At 40.7% G+C, this 17,146-nt stretch overlaps 1 protein-coding gene across 1 annotated transcript in view; it reads right to left on the reverse strand.

Annotated features, from left to right (window-relative positions):
- PRTG (protogenin) overlaps positions 1-17,146 on the reverse strand; it is an 84,718-nt gene that overhangs the window by 27,249 nt on the left and 40,323 nt on the right. The window contains exons 9-11 of the mRNA XM_035336167.1: positions 15,482-15,646; positions 14,161-14,466; positions 13,253-13,441 (exon numbers count right to left, since the gene is read on the reverse strand). Of these exons, the coding sequence (XP_035192058.1) occupies positions 13,253-13,441; positions 14,161-14,466; positions 15,482-15,646 (660 nt within the window). The remainder of the gene's footprint in view (positions 1-13,252; positions 13,442-14,160; positions 14,467-15,481; positions 15,647-17,146) is intronic.

Below are 17,146 nucleotides of genomic sequence, written 5' to 3' on the forward strand. Positions count from 1 at the left end.
GTACGCGCTGGCTGCCTGACATCCAGCATCACCTTACAAACGACACATTTTTATACAACGACAAAGGAAATCTGTTCACAGCACCCACACTTTCCCCTGAAGCTATGAAATAAATTTTCCTGCAGAACCAACATTTTCTACTGATCTGTCACGGACTCCCCATGCCATTTTGACCCTTCTGAGCAGCAAAATGAAAACACTATCTATCATGACTTGCACCACAGCGACTTTCTAGGAGGTGCACAGTTTCATTGCAAAACCATCTGTGGTCTGGTGACTCATCTCAGACCTCAAGCTTTAGGAGTTGTGCTGCACGACTGCAACATGCAGAATTTTCAGGTAGGGCAAATAACCCTCAGCCTGGAGCTCTTCCTTGCAAGGGCAGCAAGGAGCTACACCAAAACATTTGCAAGTTGCTATATGGAAAGCAAGTCAGTCCTAAAGGGAAAACAAGCAATGGTTAAGCATAAAGTGTGTAAAAGTGAAATCATTACATTTTTATTATGGCAAATATTAGCTACGTAGCCCCCACCAGCTGTACACGCATACAGTGGGAGTCCAAACTTCAGTGGGAAGTTGTTTTTGCAGGTGCTGAGGGCCACGCATGCTCCCGCTCTCAGAGCCCTCCCTTGTGTTTGTCACACGCCAATACGGCGATGCAGTCTGAAGACAGCGGAGAGCTTTTCTACACTTGTACACAGGCCCTGTGGCATGCACAGTTGTGTGAGAACTGACCATTTGCTAAACACAGAGTGGAGGGGCAAGTTAACCTTGAAGACTAACAAGTTTTAGAGCAAAGTGGCTAACTGGATGCATCTGTCCTAGACTAACCGTCTGATACACATTTATTGGTTCTAATATGGCAGCTCTCTTATGTACTTTGCTGCAGTTAGACCCAGATGTATTAAGAATGGCTAAAGAAAAAAAAAAAAAGGCTGGCATCAGGCCGCCTTCATGCACTACTTTTAATGCAAATTATCCATTGCATTTTCCCACACCACATGGTAATGAACCAGGAAGCAAGGAAGACAGCTAACATCACTTGTAACATCACTTGTAAAGAGTTCTCCTCATGTGCCTTAGCGCAGCAGGTAATTTCACCCTAAGTGACGAGGACACGGGTCTCTGTTTCCTCAGCCACGAGATGCACTGCGGTATCTCTCTCCAGGTATGAACGTGTCTGTTACTTCCCCCTCACTGTCTTCTTAGCTGCCTCATTTTCTAGTCTCACTGGTTGCACGCCTTTGACATTTAACAAGGGTATTCATTTTAATTACATTTAGATTATGCCGAACAACCTCCCTAGTGGTTTGGCACAGCAGGGTTATTTTTAGCTTTCACATTTTCATACAGCGACAGCCTGGACTTCTAAAACATGCCCTAAAGAAAATTTCCATTTGTAACAATCAGAAAAGTCTCCAAGACCCTACGATGTCCTTGGCTCTAACACACACTGCTGTTATACTCACTGGCACAATGGCATGAGCTATTCGTCAGCACTTCTGCGGTGGGAATTTGCAGAGAAAAGTTTATTAAAAGAATACAGCAATGACAGCTCATCTCCAGGCAGTGAAGCCCAGTACTCTACACACTTCTGTTGCTTCCCGAATGATTTCAGTGAGCATGCATTTGGTACAAAACCTCATCTTGTTTTCATGTCTTCCCAGGCCAGGACCCTGTACTTCTAAGATAATTCACCAGCAGGATTACTAAGTCTGTATTAGTGGCAGCAGTTGTGCAAGTTAATGCTGCTTTTAGTTAAATGGATGTTAACGGTTTATTTGAAGACTACTTAATTAAGACCAAACCTCTGGACCAGCCTTCCTGAGAGCACCACAGCCTGCCCTTGCAGGTGGTGTAGAAAGAAAGGGTCAACCTGCTCGTGCACATTGTGAATTTCACCCTAATATTCTCAAAAGCTCAAATGCTTTAGTAAAAAGTAATTTTCTGACCCGTGTTCTGAGTACTCGTACCCTCCTACAAAACGTTGTCTGCTGTCTGTGCGAAGAAACGTCTGAACAAGAAGAGTAGCCTGAAAAATGTCAGGCCTCCTGAAACTTCTGAATTTTTTTTTGCTCTTCTGGCTGAAAACATAGCCCTACTATTTCTTTATACTTTGTGATGTTTCGTGAAGGAAAAAAAAAAGTACATGTATTTTTCCCCACTTGGAAATAGATTACAAAATGTTTGAATGTAAATCCTACTTACTACAGGTAAATATTACTGTACTTCAAAGGATGCTCAGAATAGCAATAACAACATGGAAAAGTAAATTGCATCCTCACAGAACCTGGACCAGAATTTCCACAGATTGTGTCCCTTTTTCCAAGGATGCTTTTATACGCTTTAAGTATTTTCCGTAATTATGTATACAGGAATTTGGCCTTCAAAATGTTTTTCTTTCTTGATTTTTTTTCCAAACAAAATCACTTCTCGTTGGGAGCAAAGTAATTGTCAAAATGTTTGACCACAGACCAGCTGTGATTTAAATCCTTCACCATACCTGCTGTATTTTTTAATTAGTTTGTTTTGTGAGGAACAAGTATTGAATACATGTCAAACACTGCATTAACAAGCTGAAAGGTAGTAAATGAAAGACTGGGAGACTGCTCAAAAACAAGGTTATTTTTGTTATCTTTCTTAACCCGTTCAAAATTTAAACCCAAGCTATATTACTATCTTGATTGGAAAAGGGAGAACAAAACGATCTTGATGAAATTCCTCTGCCTATGAAGTTTATACAATACTTGGAAAATAGAAAGCAGCCTGGCTGATTGATTACTTCAGTAAAATAAACACAAAGCTACTTAACTCTTAGCTAGCTATCCTCCTTCGTGCAATTAAAAGGTTGTCCCATCATTAATTCAGTTTTATAAAGGCTAAATTGAGCCTGCAGTTTGATGAGCATTTTAAAGCAACATTAGCCAACGCTGCTGTTGAACGGAGCCCGCCTGCTTCCCCTCGCCCTTCGGGCACTCACTGCAGCCACAGCCTCCCCTTGCCGGGTTTTCACGCGGGGCAACTTCGCTCCCGGTCCTTGTGCAGCCACGCAAATGTTAGCACAAGCAGAGGGCGGCAGCACAGACAGGTACACGAGGAACATGGGGTATTTTCTTCCAAAAGTTTTTGCTACTTTGTCGGGCTCCAAACTGCGTTCTGATGAGCTCAGAGAACGGAGCGAGATCCCAGGCGGCGCAGCAGGCAGAACCCCTCGGCACTGCCAGCTGTGGGCAGCGAGGTGGGACGCAGCGTGGTCACCCGGAATCTCCTTCATCAGCAGCTCGGAGAAAGCGTGAACCCCAAACGTGTCCGCACAGAACTCCCACGGATACAGCAGCCATGTCATGAATTTATTCGTAAAAGACGTTTCCCTCAAGGGGGAGCTGTTATACAACAGACTGAATGCAAAGCCAGAACTGTGGAAACGCACGGGTCGGTTCTGGCACTGAATTGAGGAGCATCGTGCCACACTCAGCTTCAAGCATCAGTACCTGCTCCAACTCCACCAGAACAGGCCTTCTCTTCCTTGTGTTCCAGCACAGATAACTGAGGGGGTGGTACAGCTATGGGCTTTCCAAGGCATGTGGCTGTTGCTACTAAGGTGCCAATGGGAGGAAGAAGTTAGATAAAGGCAGGACATGAGCAGCCAGGCGAAGACTAGAAGACACGAAGGAAGACAAAGCCTAGGTTAGGCCAACATTAGCAAGTACCACAAAAATGAAAATACGAAGAGACTGATACAGGAGGACATGTATTTTTGATGAGCAAGTGCTGGGGCTAGACTAAGACACGGAGCCAGGTCGGGAAGCCAGGAGATATCCCATTCTTCCCCTAACATCCTGTACATAAACATGCAAATACAGACACAGATACAGAGCCAGGCAACAGGGTGCGAGCACATCTCTTCCTGCGTCTTACACATGGGAAGGGTAAGGTGGGAACCGATGGGCAAACAGACCCGAGGCAAAGCAGCGCAACGCTCACCTATCTGCCTCTCTTCCCCCGTACACATCCTCCTACCATCGGCCCTGCTGCTCCTCAGCATTTCCAGGTCCACCGCCTTTCTAGAAAGCTCTGGCATCTGATGTGCAGACCACATTTTTGAGATGTATTTCTAAACAATATTTTATGTCTGCTCCCTTGTCTGAATATATAATGCGGCATTTGCACAAAGACCCCCTGCACGCATAAGTGGTTGCACGCAACAGACAGAAAATCCAAGTCTTCAACTGATCTACCAAACTGGATGAAAAAAAATATTTTCTTGTCACAGCTCCTACAAAAATGTGCAGGAGCAAATGTCTTGATTTTGTAATTATAGCCAGTTTGAGTCGAGGTACAATATTCAGCTATAAGAACGGCAAAAATACTGCGGAAGTGGGTATAAATGCTAAAACATGCTTTTTAATGCAAAACTTATTTCTACTAAACATTTTTCCTAGATGAAAAAAAAAAAAAAAATCAGAGGTTTAGAAAAAAAAAGCTTCAGAGCAAAAGCTTCGTCTTCCAACACAAGATTGCTTTTTTCCCCACTTCCCACATACCCGTTCTTCATTTGCCACAAAAGCGTGACTCCAGACAGCCTGAAAAAACATTGGCTTTTCCACAATTGCATCATTTCCCAAAATAGAAGAACGCTTCTATTAGCAATAATGCCATGGCAAATACACTCTAACCAAGGTGCTACTCTGGGCAGGAAAGTTACCAGAAAGCACATTAGCTCAGCTTTAGAAGTGCACTTATTTATCACTAACACAGATTTCATAAAGAAACCCCACTGTTAACTTTCCCATACAACTTTATCAAAAGCAGTGACATAATCCCCAAAAAAAAGTTAAGGAAAAGAAAATCAGGAGAAAATAAAGTTAACATTTCAAGCACAACATCTGTATTTTTGTTAAACAAAGGAAGAAAATAATAATTAAAAAAAAAAGAAATGTAACTGGCCCTGTACAGCAAATGTTTTCTTCTGTCCACTCTGAAGTCTCTTTCATGTGCTAATGGTGGCATTTTTTTAAACTCTTCCCCTTTGACTTACTCAGACCTTTAAAGACCTCACACATCTAATGGTTCCTCACATTCACCAAGAACAATCAAGAAAGGTCTGGGGGTTGACATGCAGTATGATTAATGGACAATGTTGATTTAATTTCCTATAACAGGAGTTTTCTCTAAGCCTTCTCCAAGGAGCAGTTTCTTTGCAATCCAGGACTTAAGTATTTTACTAATGAAGTCCAATAAATAGCAAATTAAATAATGCTGTCTCCCAGAGACAAATCCTCCCACTTAAGAAAAAGAAAATCTACCGTATTTAAAGTTCTGTTTAGATCTAAAGAAATCGGTTGTATAACATAATGTACATAGTTGTGTGGGTTTTCTGTTGGTGGTGGTTGGTTTGTTTTTTTAAGAAAGAAACACAAGCAGTTATCGGATCACGCCTGCCATTTTACCTGCTTGCTCTTTTCCTTTAAAACTGCATTTTCCAATTCCAATAAATTAGTCTTTATTTATTTATTTTTGTTTATATATTTATTTATTATTAACATTTAAAAAGTTATCTATTAAAATACGTTATTACGTATCGGTTGTAATAGATAGAAAAATTTAAAAAGCAACTTTGAGAGTTTTTCTTCACATCAAGAAAATTGTAAATTACTTCAAGCAGTGATCAACGCGTCCTTTTCGTGAAGCAAATTTTAACCTTCAGCTCCAGCAAATGAACAATGAAACACTATTTGCATACACCCTAACTGTTACTCAATCACCATGACACAATTTCCCAACTGAATTCCCACACGGGGTTAGCTTTAAATGGTGGAATTTCTAGCCCAAGACCACAGAGCAGCAGAGAGCATTTCCTGCAAGCATTTTCCTTTACCACCGCAGAAAACTTTCCTTTGAAATGCTTTGAAGAAGACATACAGTTGCTGTGCTAGAGGCTGGCAAGTTCTCTTGCCCGACTGCAAATCACACCCCCTCCAATTTTCAGTGCTTTGCCCAGCCCCCTTGATTCCAGTTCTTAGAGCTGCAACACAATTAGCCTGATGTGCAAAACAATTAGCCTGATGTCCCGAGTGAAAACAACTGCACCCAACTCAGTGTCGGGGACAGCTGATAAAGGGAAAGCCTTCCCAAAATGCAGGCAATAACCCTCCAAGCCACTGGAGCGGGCCCATGGAAGATAATCTCTACTGTTGCCTTAGTAAAGCCTCTATGCTTTTAATCTATAAAATTGTTGCAAGGCATCGTCCCATGCAGTAATGAAACTTCCTTCATCCTGACAGCTCCCACTGTCTCGTTAGAGAGCCAGGCTTAACTGGTCTTAACACTGCCTTTTGTTTTTTGAAGTACAGTACATTCAGTCTTCAATCTTCACTTGGCTATTTCTTCCCTCACCCTGTCCCTCCCCTTTAAAGTGCAACTTTAGGAAGTTAAAATGAATCACTGCAAAAGTCAACGCATGTTCAAATGAGGATGTCAGGACTATTTTCCCAGATAAATGGATTCAAACAGAGTAGTTCAGGGAGCACAGTTGAGAAGGTTACATTAGAAAATGCTAGGCAATCCTTCCAACGCAGCATCTACCCATTTCTGAAAGATCTTAACTAAGAGAGCAAGAGTACATCTTTCTGACCCCAAATCCACGTAGACAAATAATTCGCCATCAGTTTTAAAACTATTTCCTGGCTCTGCATTTAACTCATAGAAGCCCGGAGATTTCTCTTAATGAGTGTTTGCCCTGTTTTGTCATATGTAACATTTTAATCGACACCTACACCGTTATGCTGCTGATGTAGATCTTACAGATTTCAGTGTTTCAGCACCCATTACATTTGATGGTTGGCTAAATCAGTAAACTACTGAGAGACTTGGTGGTGTCATTTAATACTGGCAAATACACTAAACATTAATGAAAGCTTTCCATTACAATGCAACTGTGTGAAAATAACATTTATTTTCAAAAACAACGCAGGCAGATGTTCTTATGAAGTCATCTAAAAAAAGAACAAAGAACCAAAAAAATCAAATTTATTTAATAAAGTTCGTAGTGTCAGAAAGAATGTGATAATCAAAGTAAGCTCTTTTTCTGAGAACAAAAATTAAGCTGAAAATATGTAATGATGAGACAAACGTGACAGAGCGCAGTGCAAGAGGAATATAACCACAGAACCGCACAGGAAGGAAGGCACTACGTTTTTACAGATGTGGCACTTGAACTGCACAATAAGTATGCAGCGTTAGCAGCTGATAGTTAACTGGCCTCTCTCAAGCAAATCTGCTCAAAAACAAGCTGATATTTATCCAGGATTCCCACTCTGTCATCTCTAGGAGTGCTGAAATAAAGTGGAGCCAGACACACAGTTGTTGTAACGGATGCCATGCCAATAAGCTCCAACAAAGGGACATACAGTAAAAGCGAGCTTCAGTTTTGCTTGGTAAAAATTCAATTTATAACCTGAGTGAATCGATTTTTCATCCGAACAGAGCGGTTTATTTTTCTTCCATGAGACAGGCACGAATTGAAGGAAGTGGGTCAGTCTGCGAATCCGTTTGTCTGGTCACCTCATCCCAGTGAATTTGCTCTAAGCAACCTCCTGCTGCTCCCCACTGCCTTGTCCTGGCACACATCACGCTGCGCACAGACCAACAATTACTTAGTCAAAAATGCTGCACAAGACAAAGGTTTCACTCCTTCCCTGCCCCTGGCACCCAGCCTAGTCTTCACACATCCAAGAATAAACCTGAATCAAAAGGAACTCCCTGCTACAAATCTATCCAGAGAAGCTACTAGCACTGACTTACATTTGAAACCAAATACAATGCAGCAGTTCGTAAACACCAACCATGAAACAGGAAAATATGTATATGTACATATGATCACTATTTACTCTTACAGCCTGTAAACGCAATATAGCTCTGTACATAAAAGGGACAAAAGCTTATCAAAGCAGCACTGGCTCTGATATTTTACAGGTTAAAAAGACTTCCAGTGCAGCAAAGCCCCCTCCCTTGCGTCTTTTAATCATAAGGGTTTCTCCCCCACCCCTTCTAAATCCAGAAAAAAGAAGCAAGGAAAAAATGATATGCAGATATGCCATGTCTGCCTTTGGAAGACAGGCTCATTGAAAGTGGTGACAGGTCCGCCTTTCATGACCATGCAAGGAATGTGCCTCTTGTTTATTGACGTGTAGTAGAAGCATATCATACCAGGAGTAGCCCAAGAGTTTGGGACTGTTAAATACAAATATACATAAACTGCCACGTCTGCAAAAGAGTAAGAGGTCACAGCTGAGGAAAAGGCAGCTTTACGCACACCCAACCTACTTCTTTGGGGTTTATTACTATGCAATTCAACCAATTCCTCCTCCCCTCGCTCTGCAAATCCCTCATGTTTTAGCTGATAAGTTGTAGTAGCGAGCCTGTTACACACAATCAGGAGAATTGACAGATAAGAGGTTTAGTTTAAGGATGTAATCAGTGTGAGTAAACACTGCACTGACCCAGCTGTAAACAGTGGTAATAAATGATAATATTTGTCCTGGTCACCTACTGAGCTATTAGACACTTTTCACTATGCAACCATGTAGGTATAATGGCTACAGCATACACAGCACACAGGACTATCATCTGCTATTATAAGCAACACAGAACAAAAACCGACCTTTTAGTTGTTCTTTATTAAGAACTGACATCATTTCTGATTTTTCTTTCTTTATTTTAACAGACTGCTGCAATTTGCTCAAATAAAAATGTGAATGTCTGACTTGACGTAGAGTATCTCAAGCAAAAATAAAGACCTGCAATGCTAGAAAATACTTTATCAAATTGAATTTGAGAACAATTAACTGATTTTTAAAAACTAAAAATAATAATAAAAAAAAGGCACGCTGAAGCTGTAGGTTTTCTTCACATTATTTCACTAAACCATTCAAATGCTTGGTTCCTTGAAATTTGTATGTGAACCCCAAGCTAAGTTGTCACAGTAACTTATAACCAGACAGTAATATCAATTCCCACATATGCAATTTTGGATATCCCGAAATTTTCAGATACAAATATGCAAGACTACATTTTGACACAAACAAAACCTGGGATCAAACTGAAATTACAGCCCTAGCTATCCGAAAGAACTACCTTGACACACCAATTGTCATGATCTGAAATTAAAAAATAGACAATGCTCTTAGAGGATTCCTTCTCGATATTACAACATTTGCAGCCATTAATGAGAAAGATGGCATTAAAATTTTTAAGATGTACACTTTCTCATGCAAACACCTGCAAAATGTTTGGGGAGGGGAAATCAAACCACTGTGTCATATCGGACCATTATATCAACTGCTTTGTGAAACTTCATGAGCACTTCTATGATATTACTTCAAAAGGCACTTGGGTGACATGCATCTGACCGTTCAGTTGGGGAAATTCTTTGCGCTGACTCTTCTTTTATATCTTTATTCAATCTACAGTCTACAGAAATGGACCTTGTCTTTGCTGCCCTTGATTAAAACTTAGCTATAATCATGGTTATAAAGCAATATAAATAGATCCAGGGAAAATTAAACAACCGAAGGCCAAATCTCCGGGGGAATGCTAAATGTAGTAGGGAGCTTGTTAATTCTTCTGCACAAGCCCCCTCGTTAGAGCAGAGTGTCATGCAGGGTTACAAAACATATCTTTGCATCATACAGATTTTGACAAATTCTTCACAAAAGCACTTAGATATTTTGTCCAAGCGAGGGGTGAAATACACTTTTGCTCATTTCTCCTCTCTGTAACTAGAAAAGGGTAGGACAAAGAAATGCTTCAGGGAAGCAAGGAAGTTCTGCTAATTACTACTGAGCTTTTGATAACACGGAGTATATTGCATAAATGAGTCTGTCACTACAGAAGTATGTTTCCAGAGGAACTGGACTGAGTAGGAGGATGCCACTGGGTAATGTAAAACTGGAGTACCAGGAGAAGCAGCAAGGGATTGTGACATCCCTCACGTCACACACCTTCACGTAACCCCGGTCAGCGTAGAAGCAGCTTTCCCAGACAGAAGACTTGCAGGCTCTCCAAGCCTCCCAGGAACCACCAAACAATTATTATATGTATACACACGCATATACATGTGTATACACATACGTGTGTATGTATGTGTGTGTATATATATATATATAACATACCCACACACATCTGTAGAACAAAAGCAGACGGGCTCCCTTTCATGGTCCTCCAGTCACCCAGCAGGTCCTGGCCGGCCCCTGCAGCCTGTGGGTGCCCCCAGCCCGGGGAGCCAGCGCTGCTCCTGGGGGCTGCGCTCCCCAGCGCGGCCGCTCCGCTCCACGGGCTCTCCTGGGGAGGGCCCTGCGCCAGGCCAAGGCCCAGGTATGTGCGCTCCCGTGCTCAAGGCGTTTTCACCAAAGCTAACAGACCAGTTTTTCCATCCCCTGAGGTGTTTCTGGCTGAAAACGGTTATTTTGCGTGGTATCAGCTTGTATGCAACAGAAGCAAGGGAGCACCTCAGGTGTACGCGTTTCCGCCACAACCTGCTTGCCTTCGGGTTTGTGTGCGTTCAGTGAGACCCTGCGTTAGCTTTGTCACCTCAGAGCAACCTGAAATCCTCACCGTAACTACCATCACACAAGGTGGCAGAGCTCTCGGGGAGCAACTAAAGAAGAATGAATCTGCAGAGTGAATTCCTCCTTTCCTCCCTCACTCCAAGTGCAGAAGGCAGTAACGGCACAAGAACACGCTGCACTCCCCCATCACCAGAGGCATCCATTTAATCAGTAAAAAATATTGCTGTTACTAGCATAAGAGCTATTATTTTTCTTTAATTAAAATTAATTCCAGGCAGCCTTGAGAACGGTGTTCTTGTGTTGCAGCCTCATCATGGACCATGTTTTCTCGAGTCTGATAAGCAAGAAGGTGCATGATTTTAATCTCTCTAGATGCAGGTTGCAGAATGAGGTTCCCATCAGTGGTGCCACATAGTTATGAAGAGTTCCTGGCTCCAATAAACCAAATAAATGGGTTCTTCAGAGCCACTGCTCCTCTTGTATAGGCCCTACCCTCCTAATGGTCATATATTTGCCTGCGCAGTGAGCTGTGGCAGGCAAATAAATACCTAGTGCAATAGTGATTACTGGTGATACTGAGGCAGGGATATATATGCACATGCTTAAAATTCTTTAAGAAAAACTGAAGACATTGAAAAGTGGGAAATGACCTCTAGACACTCCCTTTGACTTTTAAAGCCATGGAAAGAAGGTTCCCCAACAAACCCTTCCACCAACCAAACTCACTTCAACTTCTGAACACACACTCTGAAACATTACCGAATGGGAACCTGTAGCAGCAGAACTGTCGAGTGTCATAATGAAAGACGTTCTGCTAAGTAAAGAGTCAGAACTTTCTAGAGCAGGAAGAAGCAAACGAAGAATTAAAAATAGAGGCAAAAACGCATGGTATGCACTCAGGAGTCTGCTCCTGTGGCAAATTCAAGTGATAATGGAATTTTACACTTGTCTGGGAAATGGCCTACTATTGAAAAATAAATGCCAAGACCTTTAACACAAACAAATGTATATGTGAAAGTGTGAATGTTTATTTTGAGAGAGGCAACCCTGACATTGATCAGATCATTTAATTCTATTTACATGGTGACTATCATGCTAAATATCCCAGCTTAAAAATGCACAGAAGTAACTGGGGAGACGTAACGCTGGAGTAAAAGTGATCAGTTTTCAAAAACATAAGGTAGGAAACAACAAGAGATTAAAATGTGGCATAATATTCATATTGGCATATTTAATGTTCAGTCACTGAAACCTATTTTACACTGCCATTGCTGATTCTGATTTATCATCCTTATCTTTCCATCGGGAGTCCTGTAACCATTTGAAAGTCATTTACAGTTGTTACATCATCAATGCTATCAATCACCAACGTTAAAGTCAGTTTCCCAAACTCACTTTGCTTTTGTTTTCTCCTCTATGTGCTTACTGGAAAGGAAACCCAATAAAACACACAGAATTCTGTAAAACTAAATCCTAATCTGAGGAAAATTAGTATACTGAGAAAATTCATATTTTTTTTTTTTTTTTTTTTTTGGGGGGGGGGGGGGGGGGGGAGGGGTGCCACACAGTTAATGAGTTTGCCTGTGTGAAATTACTGTTTAGTAACTGTATAATGAGAAGACAAAAAAATGCATTTATGTCCTAGGACACAGACACCTCATCCTTCCAACCCACTGCTCTTTTGTCTCCCAGCTCGGTTAAACAGTCAGCTGCTGCCAGATGCTCTGGCTAGGAATGGTCACAGATGGTCAGTTGTCCAGTTAACAGACCAGAATGCTCTGCCCTAAAATAGTATCTCGACTGTATGCAGCAGATGAGAATTATCTGAGCATGGTCAAGAGGCCATTTGACCTAGTTAAGACTGCAGGTCAATTTTGATAATTTAATGATTAAAACTCCACGCTACCCCTAATAAACTATCTCGACACATTTCAAATACTAAGTGTCAACTCCTATATTACATTTGCTGATTATATTATAGATCATATCTTTTTATGAAAAAAGTCATTTTATCTACACACAGATGCACCTTCTAACTAAGGGTGATATCAAGACATCTGTACTGATATACCAGGCAAGAGCTACAGAAGGAATCAGAGCCTGATGATCGATGGAAAGACTCCAATGGGACTCAGAAAGCTCTGTGCTCTAATCTTCGTGTTCAGTCCTGCAAATATTTGCTAGTACTACTTAAAATATAAAAGAAATAACATGCAGAGGGACTGCTAGCTATGACACCATGCATGTTACTATCCCATTAATATTTTAAGAAAATTGTAGTTCATTTTTACTGCAGCATCCCAGTAAATTTTGCAAGGATTTACAGTACTGTGTCCTACAACAATTTTGCAGTGAACAAACAGTGCTTGTAGAGCAGTGTAGGTGCGAAAAAGGCTACAAATAACAGAGACATAGGCTAGAAACACCAGAGAAAAATCTTGGTATTTTTTCTTCCAGCTTATACAAGATTAACAAGACCTGGTTATCCAAGTGTTGTGCAGCATTTATTTAGGGATAGGATTATTCCACCAGCAGCATAACTCAAACTTGCAAAACTTACTGCTGAGAAAATACATGGCCATACCTAACATTGTTGCCTTACATGTCTGAAGATTTAAGATCCCTAGGACGTCCTTTGATTTTCTTGTCTTCCAGAACAGTTAAGAAGTATTTTATGCACTCACCTAAACCACTGACAGTATACTCCAGATCACTGGCATCCAAGAGAATTGGTCCATTTTCCTGTTGGCCCTCCTCCTTGTAATACAGCTTGTACCCTTGAATAGCTGCAGTGTCCTCAGAGTCCTGCTGCCACTGTACTGTAATGGTTGTACAGTTCATTGGCTCCAAGCGCAGCTCAGGAGACTTTGGTGCTGGTTTTAGAGAAATACACTTATTATGATGATGATATTTGAGAAAAAAAAAATCCATGCAAAAATCTGGTCGACCCTCACTCCTAAGTTCACTCAAGATTTTCATTCTAGTTCATTCTTCTTTATTAGGATGTTTGATTCCCTATAGCTAATCTAAAAGCATAATTTATGATAAATCAGGAAAAAAACATTTGTGAAGTCAGCCTCTCCACTGCGTAATGTCCAAAATGAAGAAAAGGGTTTGACACTGAAGAACTATGCCTTTTGAATTTGTTTGTTTTTTGATTAAAATCATGTAGAACAGAAGAAAACTGTGTTATCATTAGAAACAAGGCTACAGGCTAAAACAATTCATTTAAAGTTTCCTGCCACTGTGTCAAATACGTTAATACCATCACGCGACAAAAAAGATCAACACAAAAATAATAACAGCTTTTCTTCCTACTGTCACATTGAAAGCACAAATCAGATTAGCTCCTCGAAAACATTTGATTCTAAAACTATTAACTGTGTTTAATTTATTCTTCTAGGAATCAGAAGTTTGTACAGATTATGCACAAAATCATACATAGAGCACTATTTTCCAGATCACTAGAATAAGAACATGTGATGGGAAAACCCATTTCACATCCTTGTGCTACGTGTCAGAAAAACGTGTAGCCCTCAGATGAAGCCTGCAGCTGAGCCCATCTCCAAGGTGCCAGTAACATACCAATTACCTTTCACACTGGTAGCTTTCGGAGTCCGGTGGGAAGTCCACAAAGATGCCTCTCCCCAGCCAATCCTTGTTGCAGCAGTGATACGAACCAAGTAGACACTGTCAGGTCTCAGGCCTTCTAGGAGATATTCATCTGTAGACCCTGGAAGCTCCAAGACTTGGATTTTGCTCTCTGTGCTGAGGCGGAAAGACAGACGGTACAGGACCACCTGACCTCTCCTGTATTTTGCAGGAATTGGCAACCAAGAGATGAGAATATCTGTAGGACTCCGGCTCGTCAAACTGATTTCCGGAGCTCTCAAGGGAACTATAAAAGAAAAGGACAAAAGCTATTATTGAGCTCAGGAAAAAGATGTAAAATTCTCATCTGACACCTTAACGTGTGATGAGGTACTTGTAATAAAAGAGTAAATAATCTAAAAAGTTTTGTAGAGTCTTGTTTATTTTAAGAATAGCTTGACACTGCTCGTACTTCTCACCTGCATACAGTATAGACTTCATACAGTATAGTCCTTTCTGTAAAGCCCTCAACATTTTCATCTCTTATTGCTGCCATTAATTCCTGTTGGCAATCAGCATCTTACTTTGCCAAACTGATTGTCAAGGTTAGATGCAGAAGCTTAAACTAGGAGTCTAGACAACCCCCTGCAGTGCTGAAGACTCTGTGCATGTTCCCCTCCACCAACCATGTAAGGGTAGTAACTCCTGGCAAAGAGACAGGCGGATAACTGGAATGGGCAATGTTCCACACTGCCAAAGTTTAACACTGCCAGAATTTGTTAATCAGTTCCAATGGGATGTACTGAACAATTTGTTGTTGACATGATGTTCTGGGTAGTTAGACCACTGCGCAGAAATAAGTCAGTATGGTTTTTTATGAAACTCTGATTCCACTAACTAGCACAGACACGGCCCCCACACGCACATCAAAAACTACCACCTTGGTTTTTTTGGCGTGTCAAATTGTTATTCCAAATTTTCCTTCAAAATTTCCAGAAGATGCCGTGAGTGTGCAGTTCAAAATCCTGGGTTTCCAACACATTCTCAGCACTGAGGAAGTTCTTAAAGATCTGGAACAATTACTTACCTGATTTAATGAAACATCTTTCAATGAAAAAAAGACACTGTGTAATATATAATGCTGTCCTGTCAGAACATTACCTTATTCTCACTCCTTTCATTAGCTAGCTCAGTCTTAGATTGCATGGATCCAGAAGTCTCACTGATGTCACTGGATCCTTGAGAGATGTTAGCACTTGATTGCACATTTCTACTCAGTCCAAATAAAACTGCTCGCTTAAAATGAGTGGTATTTGCCTTACCATCTTCGAGGGTGTGCTGAGTCACATGATCTGACATCTGGCTGGCTCCCAGAGGCATGTAAGCCACAATATAGAAGGTATAGTTGCTTGCTGGATCCAAATCATCAATAATGTAATGGGTTGTATCATTTCCAATGACCACTTGGTACTCTTCGTTGTTTAAACCTGCCATAAAACAAGGGTTAAAGAAACAAGAATTCCTGACAATCTCTAAACATCACGGTACTTGGATTTGAGATCTTACCAAGTTATTTCATGATCGTTCCCAGCCTACCTCTATTTTTTCAACCTACTAAGTAGAGCTCTTTTATGCGCAGGAGTAACTGTGCCTTGCTGTGGTGTAGATTATGGTGTTTCAGGATTTTCATGAATAACGGACACTGAATGCAACTCTAAACCCCTTTTTAGAATCAGTCACAACAAACTGTGCCCAGTGTACAGTGACACAACACACGAGCTCTAATAGCCTTATCGTTCATAGCAAACTTCTAAATCTATTTGTTTAGAGTCAGGGAGGGTTTTTCAAAACCTATTTACAGAGCTTTTACTATAGCAGACTGGGAGGAATGCAAAGCCTTCACTCCATCAAAACAAAACAAACAAAAAAAACAAACAAAAACCCCGCCCCCCCCCAACAAAACCAAACAAACAGAAAGAAATTATTCAGTGAAAGGATCTTATTTTAGCCCTGCAAATTCTAGTACATTTGATTGACGTTTTTCTTCTTTTATTTGGAAAAAGGCCAATAGGAATAGCCTAGAGTGAACTTCAAAAGTGTTTTGCTCCTTAATGAGTCGTTAAAAAAAAAAAAGGAGAGAAAAAGAGACAGGAAAAAAAAATCTCAGCAATTCACATTAAAATATGCATAGCAATGCAAGCAGCAGTCTTGTCTTTGTGGGGCTTTATTCCTATAGAGGAAGGCTATAAAGTGTGGTGAAAGCTGCTGTGCTAACGAACAATTCGCACCAAATGCACGTCAACTTAATCAAAACGCAGTAAGAGCCAGCTCCTCCTCTTCACAACTGAATTTATAAACAAAACGAAAGGCAAATTCCACCATTAAGTTTTCCCACATTTATGAATTAACTTGATAGCATTTTAATTAGACAAGATTACGAGCATCTCACAACAGACTAGTTAATGGCTTGTTAATTACGAATCGCAAGGCACGATTTCTGACCTGCTAAACAAGATCCTTGAGCTCAAATTAAAAGGACTTGTTCTCTCATTGAATGGATTGCTAGGCCTCATGCAGAGGCCCTAATGAAACAGCCATAATAGAGAACAAGGCTTGCCTTCCACCACAATCAGTGTTCCCTTTGTGCCTTTTCTGAATCACTAACAAGGAATTAACACACTCCAACATGCACGCTCATCAGACCCTTATTCTTCTTGCTACTATGACCCCGATTTGAATGCAAAATATTCTGCTTAAAAGAAACAACAACAAAAAAAAAAACAACAAAAAAGCAAAAAACAGAACAAAACAAAAAACACCACACCACCTGTTAGTTTATTCAACTAACTTCATTAAAACCTTTTTTTTTTTTTTTTTTTTTAATTGAAATAAGGAAGAGGACCTGAACGTCTTTTTATAGGGAAGCAGCAGAATGCTCAAGTTGTGAAATTAAACGACGAGTGATGGTATCTTTTGTATTCAAAGCA

Source organism: Oxyura jamaicensis, chromosome 10 (assembly GCF_011077185.1).
Source record: "Oxyura jamaicensis isolate SHBP4307 breed ruddy duck chromosome 10, BPBGC_Ojam_1.0, whole genome shotgun sequence".
NCBI classification, from domain to species: domain Eukaryota; kingdom Metazoa; phylum Chordata; class Aves; order Anseriformes; family Anatidae; genus Oxyura; species Oxyura jamaicensis.